This window comes from Solanum dulcamara, chromosome 6 (assembly GCF_947179165.1).
Source record: "Solanum dulcamara chromosome 6, daSolDulc1.2, whole genome shotgun sequence".
Classification (NCBI taxonomy): domain Eukaryota; kingdom Viridiplantae; phylum Streptophyta; class Magnoliopsida; order Solanales; family Solanaceae; genus Solanum; species Solanum dulcamara.
Genome location: NC_077242.1, coordinates 1,527,187 through 1,536,804, shown reverse-complemented (window position 1 = coordinate 1,536,804; position 9,618 = coordinate 1,527,187). Strand labels below are relative to the sequence as shown.

The following is a 9,618-nucleotide window of genomic DNA, read 5'->3' as shown; positions in this document are numbered from 1 at the left end:
GTTATAAGAAAGTTAAATGTTATACTTGATTGAAGGTGTCTTCTTTACCTAGAAGACTAGAGATTAATTCACACTTAAATATAATTTTTTTTTAGTGCTAATAACTATAAATACTGAATTCATTCTAATATGTGATGATAAGAACTGAGAAATAATTAAAAACGAGGAAACCAAGCTATCATTGTCCTGCAGGAATTGTCAAAACCAACAAATATTGTAAACTTTAATGCTAACAACCAACAAAGCCGGCAAAAATAAACTTATTGCATATTCCCATTAGCTAATAATCTGCTCTGTAGCCTGCAACAAGCATGTTATAAAAACAAGGATAATTATAGAGTTTTTGTGTATTGTTTCTATAATAAAAAATTATGAGGGATAATAATAGACGAGGCATGTTTAGATTTGCTGATAAAAAAGACAAGTTGTTAATGTTCTTTGGTACTTTAGGTAGTATGGGAGATGGTTTGCAGATTCCTCTAATGATGTTTGTGCTTAGTGATGTAATTAATGATTATGGAAACCTAAGTAACTCTGTTCCTATGAAGACTGTCAACAAGGTGACACTAATTGATTAGCTTTGCATATTAATTAGTAGTAGTAAACATTAATTTAGAGTAACTAACTGTTTCTTTTTCATTTTATTGCAGTATTCTCTCAGGTTGCTCTATGTTGCAATTGGAGTTGGACTGGCTGCTTTTGTTGGTAAGTGAATCTAAGGTTCAATGACAAGTTAAGCTTGCTCAAGTGGTCGAGCACCTCCACCAGTTTCGAGTCACGCTGGAGGGTAAATGAGAACACTATTGTTCCTCCCAATAGAGTGGGGTGGGGGAAAAAAGAGAGTGGAAGGCGAATAAACAGTGTAATCTATGAGTTCACGTGTATTCTATATCTTTTTCTCAAACTTTGTATATAGAGTAAGAAATTAAGTATGTAAAAGTCACATGACTTTTATCTCTTTGAAGAAGGACGAACTCCTGTTTATAATATAGAGTTACGAAGTTGGAAGAAGAATTGCTAGTTTCAAGTGTGAACAAAGTTCAGGATTCGGACTAGGAATTGCTAATTTATCCGAACCAGTTAGCTCTGACTAGAGGTCGGGAATAGTCTTATCTTAGGGCAGGGGTAGCTCCTGGTGGGAAGGGTCAGGGGTTCTCTTTTGGATTATTTGACTCTGAACTTGGTTATTAGTATTATATATTAACTTGAGATTGTTGTAAAAACATGCAAACTTTTTTTCGTGATTGTTACAAAAGATGACATATTAAAACATTTGCAAGTGCAGAAGGATTATGTTGGGCAAGAACTGCAGAAAGACAAACATCTAGAATGAGACTAGAGTACCTAAAATCTGTTCTGAGGCAAGAAGTTGGATTTTTCGACACACAGGCAGCTGAATCTTCCACTACTTATCAAGTAATATCAACTGTATCTGCTGATTCAACTACCATCCAAATCACCATAGGCGAGAAGGTAAATATATATTCTCTTCCATTTGTGTTGTGAATTTATTTCATTGAAAATAGATAACAATAATATACTCAGTGTAACCCCACAAGTGGGGAGTTTGGAGAGGGTAGAATGTACGCAAACCTTATCCCTACTTTTGCGAGGTAGAGGGACTTGTTTCTAATAGATCCTCCACTCAAAAGAAATGTTTCCAAAGCAGGAATAATTATGAGGAGTCTAAATGTGCACAATGAATTGTTTTATAAAAATACAAGAATGAAGTTTAGCATACATTTTTTCAGGAAATTTTCTTTAGGATAGTAGTTTTCCCAATATAAAGTTACACCTTCGATTTAAAAACTAACTCAAGGAACGATGAAAGGAACAAAATAATGAAGACAATGTAGAAACAACAACAATAACAATAACAATACAGTGAAATCCAACAACGTGGGGTCTGAGGAGGGTAGAGTGTACGCAGACCTTACTCCTACCAAGGTAGGATGGTTGTTTTCTGGAGACCTCGGCTCAATAAAAGCATAAAAAGATGTCAGATAAAGCTAAAAAATTAAAAGCGATATGGGAAAAACAAATAACGAAAGCGTCACAGATAAAATAGAGTAATCAAAGTATAGAGAGTAATAAATAATAACAGAAATAACAGAAATCAGAGCACACGAAATTGTAATGCGCTAATGCACCTACGAATAGGAAAGAATAACGAGACTATGTACTAGCCTTCTACCCTAATGTGGTTCCTCCACACCCTCCTATCTAAGGTCATGTCCTCGGTAAGCTGTAACTGTGTCATGTCCTGTCTAATCACCTCTCCCCAATACTTCTTCGTCCTACCCCTACCTCTTCTATAACCATCCATGGCCAGCCTCTCACACCTCCGCACTGGGGCATCTGTGTCTCTCCTCTTCACATGCCCAAACCATCTCAGTTGTATTTTCCGCATCTTGTCTTCCACCGAGGCCACTCTCACCTTGTCCCGAATAGCCTCATTTCTAATACTGTCACTCCTAATGTACCCACACATCCATCTCAACATTCTCATCCCGGCAACTTTCATCTTTTGAATGTGAGAAGTCTTAACTGGCCAACACTCCGCCCCATACAGCATAGTCGGTCTAACCACCACTTTGTAGAACTTGCCCTTAAGTTTTGGTGGAACCTTCTTGTCACATAGCACTCCGGAAGCGAGCCTCCATTTCATCCACCCTACCCCAATACGATGTGTGACATCATCGTCAATCTCCCTGCTGCCTTGCATGATAAACCCAAGATACTTGCAACTACTTCTCTTTTGGATGGCCTGGGCACCAAGCCTAACTTCCACGCCAACCTCCTGATGTGTCTCACTAAACTTGCACTCTAAGTACTCTGTCTTGGTCCTACTCAGCTTAAACCCTTTAGACTCCAAGGTATGTCTCATATCCTCCAGCTTAGCGTTAACTCCGCTACGAGTCTCATCCATCAGGACTATGTCATCCGCGAAAAGCATACATCATGGCACCTCATCTTGAATTTGTTGCGTCAATCCATCCATCACTAAGGCAAATAAAAACGGACTAAGAGCTGATCCTTAATGCAATCCCATCACCACTGAGAAGTGCTCCGAGTCCCCTCATATTGTCCTTACCCTGATTTTGGCTCCCTCGTACATGTCCTTGATCACCCTAATGTATGCCACATGTACACCTTTAGCCTCCAAACATATCCATAGTATTTCTCTTGGAACTTTATCATAAGCCTTTTCTAGGTCGATGAATACCATATGCAAGTCCCTCTTACTCTCCCTATGCTGCTCCACCAGTCTCCTCATAAGATGGATGGCTTCTGTAGTTGAGCGTCCCGGCATAAATCTAAACTGGTTCTCTGAAATAGACACGCCTCTCCTCACCCTCATCTCCACCACTCTTTCCTATACTTTCATAGTATGGCCTAGTAGCTTGATACCTCTATAGTTGTTGCAACTCTGGATATCCCCTTTGTTTTTGTATAGAGGGATCATTACGCTTGATCTCCATTCTTCGGGCATCGTTGCCGTTTTAAAGATGTCATTAAATAACCTAGTCAACCACTCCAAACCTACCGAGCGCGCGCACTTCCAAAATTCCCCAGGAATCTCGTCAGGTCCGGTTGCTCTTCCCCAGCGCATCCTACGAACAACACTCTTAACCTCCTCGACCTTAATACTCCTGCAATACCCAAAATCGTGACGCCTCCCTGTATGTTCCAAATCTCCCAACACAAAGTATCTGTCACCTTCGTCATTCAAGAGTTTATGGAAGTATGACTGTCATCTCTGTTTAATGAGGGTCTCCTCTACCAATACTTTTTCATGCTCGTCCTTAATGCACTTCACTTGATCCACATCGTGTGCCCTTCTCTCCCGCGCCCTGGCTAGCTTGAACAATTTTCTATCCCCACCTTTCTCTTCTAGTTCAGCATAAAGGCATTTAAAAGCAGCTGATTTTGCCGTCGAAACTGCCTCCTTCCTCGCTATCTTATAAAGTTCCTTATTCGTCCACTTCTCCACCTCATCCGTGCTTTTTATCAAGGGAATTCCGTCAAGGGAGCTCAAGATTTTAGTATACATGTATAAAAGGTAATACTTAACTTATGTATACAGTATGATTTTCTTGCGAGAGATGTTCAAGTGATCACTCTTGTGTCAATGGGGATCCCCCACTGCAAGGTGACAGGTGAAGAATAGCAAACACGACGTATTTATATGTTGCAACACTTAACCAGCATATTTATAGCAGTAGTAAGATTTTTTCTTCTCAAATAATGTAGAATAACTATAGAATTAATTTCAGTTATAGAAAAAAATGTAATAGCCAATCTTTATTCTCAAGTTTTACATTTTATAGTCTCTTGTCTTCATTTTGTGTTTTGATGCAGATACCTGATTGCCTGGCTTACATGTCATCCTTCCTGTTCTGTCATATCTTTGCCTTTCTACTCTCATGGAAGATCACATTGGCCGCCATACCATTCACCTTAATGTTCATCATTCCCGGACTTGGATTTGGTACAATGATGATGAATGTGGGAATGCAGATGATAGAGTCATATGGGGTTGCTGGAGGAATAGCAGAACAAGCTATCTCTTCTATAAGAACTCTGTATTCTTATGTAGCTGAGAACCAAACTCTCGAGAAGTTCAGCCAATCGTTGCAGAAAGTTATGGAACTAGGAATTAAACAAGGCTTTGCTAGAGGGTTGTTGCTAGGTAGCTTGGGAATGGTTTATATTAGTTGGGCTTTTCAAGCATGGCTTGGATCGATTCTAGTCAGCAAACACGGAGAAAAAGGAGGTGATGTATTCGTAGCAGGTTTCAATGTTCTTATGGGAGGATTGTAAGTTTCTTTTATCCTATGTTGCTCGGACTCTTCAAAAGTGTCGAATCCTCCAAAAATAGTGCATTTTGGAGAACCCGACACTGTTAAAGTAACTTTTTTGGAGAGTCCGAGCAATATAGTTCTTACCTTAATAATCATGCTTTTAGTCTGTATATGTTCCAGGAAAGTGGAAATGATGTTGATTAATCTCTTCATGTTCATGCAGAAACATTCTGTCGGCTCTTCCAAATCTTACAGCAATCACAGAGGCAAAATCTGCTGCAATTCGGATCACTGAGATGATTGATCGACAACCTGCAATTGACACTGAAGACAAGAAGGGGAAAGCATTGTCATATGTAAGAGGAGAAATTGAATTCAATGGTGTATACTTCAGTTACCCCTCAAGGCCCGATACGCCTATCTTGCAAGGCCTAAATCTTAGAATTTCTCCTGGAAAAACTACAGGACTTGTTGGGAGTAGTGGTTCTGGGAAGTCCACAATCATTTCATTGCTTCAGAGATTCTACGATCCCATTGAAGGCGATATTTCGTTGGATGGACACAAGATAAAGAAACTCCATATAAAATGGTTGAGGTCCCAAATAGGTCTAGTTAATCAAGAACCAATTCTCTTTGCAACAACGATAAAAGAGAACATACTATTCGGCAAAGAGGGAGCAACTATGGAAGAAGTAGAGAAGGCATCAAAAGCTGCAAATGCTCATGATTTCATTATCAAGTTACCAGATGCATATGAAACTCAGGTACATAATCTCAGTTTCAAAGTTCAGAAGAATTTATCTGAATTTTTCTCTAGTACTCCCTCTGTTTCAATTTGTTTGTCTGGTTTTGACTTGGTATGGAGTTTAAGAAACCATAGAATAATTTTAAATCTTGTGATCTTAAATTAAAGATACGTAGAATATATCAAAGTTCCATTAAATCTTGTGGTTTTAAACATGCCATGTGGAAAGTAAGAACTAACGAGTTGCCAAAAAAAGGAAAGAGGCATTCTCTTTTAAAGAGACTAAAAAAGAAAGTATAATAAACAAATTGAAATGGAGTACCTAGTCATGATAGTAAAAAGAAAACCACATCACTACAAGTCTACTGTGTTCTAAGTCCTTGTTATAATTGTAAAAATGTTGCAGGTTGGCCAATTTGGTCTGCAGTTATCTGGAGGACAAAAGCAGCGAATAGCCATAGCGAGGGCTTTGATAAGAGATCCAAAAGTCCTGCTGCTTGATGAAGCTACAAGTGCACTAGATTCACAATCTGAAAGAGTTGTACAAGAGGCCCTCGATCACGCATCCATGGGAAGAACTGCAATCGTCATAGCTCACCGTCTGTCCACTATTAGAATGGCGAATAGGATAGTGGTTCTTCAAAGAGGGAGGGTAATCGAGTCTGGAACACACGAAGAGCTTATGCAAATGACTGATGGTGAAGGTGGAGAGTATTACAAACTGGTGCAGCTGCAGCAACTAGTTACATTAAATGATGTAGCCAATACCCCTAATCGAAAGACGGGTGGAAGAAGTAGCTATCGAAAAGTTACTAATACCCCTCAAAGTCCATTCAACATGATCTCTAGTGCAGCAGCCACACCGGTTATATACCCGTTCAGTCCAGCATTTTCTCGAAGTACACCATTCTCAGCTCCTTACTCTGTTCAGTATGAAGAATCATATGAAAGTTATGATGACCATTTCACAAAAGAGGCTCATCCAGCACCTTCACAATTGCGTTTGCTCCAAATGAATGCTCCTGAATGGGGCAGAGCTTTGCTTGGATGCATCGGAGCGATAGGTTCAGGAGCTGTTCAGCCAATAAATGCCTACTGTGTTGGAGCAGTTATATCTGTTTACTTTCGACCTGATAAATCCTCCATCCAATCCCACGCGAGGATTTATTCTTTCATATTCATAGGTCTTGCTGTTTTCAACTTCTTCATGAATCTTATCCAACACTATAATTTTGCTGTCATGGGAGAAAGGCTAACCAGAAGGATAAGGGAGATCCTGCTTGCCAAACTCATGACCTTTGAGATCAGGTGGTTCGATCAAGATGAGAACACGAGTGCAGCCATATGTGCTCGCCTATCAACTGAAGCCAACATGGTTCGTTCCCTTGTGGGAGATCGCATGTCACTGCTAACTCAAGCATTCTTTGCCGCTACATTTGCTTATACATTAGGACTTTTCCTAACATGGAAGCTGTCCTTAGTGATGATGGCAGCTCAGCCTTTGCTCATTGGAAGCTTTTATGCGAGAACTGTACTGATGAAGAGTATGTCTGTAAAAGCACAGAAAGCTCAAAGAGAGGGAAGCCAGTTAGCAAGTGAAGCTGTTATTAATCACAGAACTATCACTGCTTTCTCATCTCAGAAAAGGATAGTAGGGCTCTTTAGAGACACATTAGAAGGTCCAAGAAAGGAAAGCATACGACAATCTTGGTATGCCGGTATAGGTCTATGTAGCTCTCAATTCCTAGCTGCAGCTTCTACAGCTTTAGCTTACTGGTACGGTGGAAAACTATTGTCACAAGGGGACATATCTCCTGAGAAACTTTTTCAAGCATTTCTAGCATTGCTTTTCACTGCTTATACTATTGCTGAGGCAGGAAGCATGACTAAAGATATATCTAGAGGAAATAATGCTGTGGGTTCAGTCTTTGCAATCCTTGATAGAAACACCGAGATCAATCCAGATGATTCGTCAGCAATAGATGCAACGAGAACACAAATAAGGGGACGTGTGGAGCTGAAAAGAGTGTTCTTTGCTTATCCATCAAGACCAGACCAGCTGATTTTCAGGGGATTAAGCCTCAAGATAAGTGCAGGAACCACAGTAGCATTAGTTGGACAAAGTGGTTGTGGAAAATCAACGATAATTGGGCTTATTGAAAGATTTTATGATCCATATAAAGGATCAGTCTATATCGACGAAAGGGATATAAAAGACTACAACTTGAGATCCCTGAGGAGAAGTATTGCATTAGTTAGCCAGGAACCAACTCTCTTTGCAGGAACTATCTATGAGAACATTGCATATGGAAAAGAGAACGCCAGCGAATCTGAGATAATAAAAGCCGCTGTGCTCGCTAATGCTCATGAGTTTATAAGGTTAGATATGCATTCATCACAAGTTAATATGAAGTTTTTCCATAACAAAGGTCATTTTTACTTGAGACTTATGGTCAAAACACCCGAAGTATGATGTTTTTGCGAGTTTCATACTTGAACTATCAGGTGTTTGTGTTTCCTATCTGAACAATCAGTCAATCACCATCTATTTATCAAAACACATCTCAAAGCTGACTAGACCAAGTGTTTGAATACAATCGCCAAAACTCTTGTGACAACTTATTTCCCATAAAATTTCTTCCACGTGATAGTTGACTCATTAATTTCGAAATGTATTTTAATAAATAATTGGTGATAGTTCAGATAGAAAACACAAAAATCTGATAGTTCATGTACAGAAATCGCAATATAGTGATACTTCAAGTGTTTATTTTTTTTTATTAAAAAAAGTGCCACTTGGCAACATTTTTAAACAAGAAAAAGAGTGTACACGCACCATCAGATACTAGTCAAGGTGTGTTTTGATAAATAGTTAGTGATTGTTCGGATAAGAAAAGTGAACACCTGATAGTTCAGATAGGAAACTGACTAAAGCATGATACTTCAAGTGTGTTTTTGTGTCTTAGAGCCCGTTTGGATGGGCTTAAAAAAAGTAGTTTTTATGTATGAAGTGCTTTTAGAACTTTGAAGTGCTGAAAGTTATTTTTATAAATAAGCAGTTGAGTGTTTGGATAAAAGTGCTTATGATGTGAATTTTAGGGTTAAAAGAATAAAAAAAGGTAGTTTGAGAATTTAGTTAAAATATAAGGGATATAAAAGTAATTTCCATGGTCAAAGAAAATGACTTTAAGCACTTTGGAAAAAAAAGTTAGGAATCCTAACTTTTCATTTTTGACTGACTTCAAGAACTTTATGGCTTAAAGTCAGCATTAGGCAAACACGTCCAAAAGCTAAAAAGGGGCTTTAAGTTGGTTTTGACCAACTTAAAGCCAATCCAAACGGGCTCTTATCCCTTTTACTAAACAAAACTGTTGCACAAACTTTATACATACCATTAACTCACTTACTTTTGTAATGCAGTGGGATGAATGATGGATATGAAACTCAATGTGGACAAAGAGGAGTGCAGCTATCAGGAGGTCAGAAACAAAGAATAGCCATTGCCCGAGCAATACTCAAGAACCCGAAAATCCTATTGTTAGACGAAGCAACTAGTGCTCTTGACACCGTGTCTGAAAGCGCGGTCCAAGAAGCACTAGAGAAAATGATGGTGGCACGAACATGCATTGTCGTGGCTCATCGGCTATCGACAGTACAGAAAGCTGCTTCTATTGCTGTTATAAAGGATGGAACAGTTGCAGAACAAGGCTCACATTCTGATCTAATTTCTATAGGAAAATATGGTGCATATTATTCTTTGGTAAAATTGCAAGGAGGAAACTCTCCTTAAAGGTAAAACTTGGAAAAATGATAGTTTTGTTTCATATGAAGGAGCTTGTTTTGTGCTACATTTGCCATCATTTTTGTAAATTGAGATATGATATTGTACTTTCTATTGAATATTCTGATCACATTTCATGTATTTTTTCTTCCAATGAATGCTAGTAAATTTTTCTTGATTTAGAGTCTATTGAAAATAACCTAAGATCTGTGATCATTACACTTAATATGTGGTTGTGGTAAATGCTAGTAAATTATTTCAATTGGTAGAATAATCACATCTTAGTA

The 9,618-nt window shown here is 38.7% G+C and overlaps 1 protein-coding gene across 1 annotated transcript; it reads left to right on the top strand.

Moving 5' to 3' along the window:
- The first annotated feature begins 371 nt into the window (after nucleotides 1-371).
- On the top strand, nucleotides 372-9,340 carry LOC129892546 (putative multidrug resistance protein). Its single transcript, XM_055968128.1, has 7 exons — nucleotides 372-560; nucleotides 651-705; nucleotides 1,286-1,473; nucleotides 4,363-4,820; nucleotides 5,029-5,569; nucleotides 5,957-7,929; nucleotides 8,971-9,340. Exons 1-7 carry the CDS (start codon nucleotides 372-374, stop codon nucleotides 9,338-9,340), a joined length of 3,774 nt encoding a protein of 1,257 aa, XP_055824103.1.
- The last annotated feature ends 278 nt before the right edge of the window (nucleotides 9,341-9,618 follow it).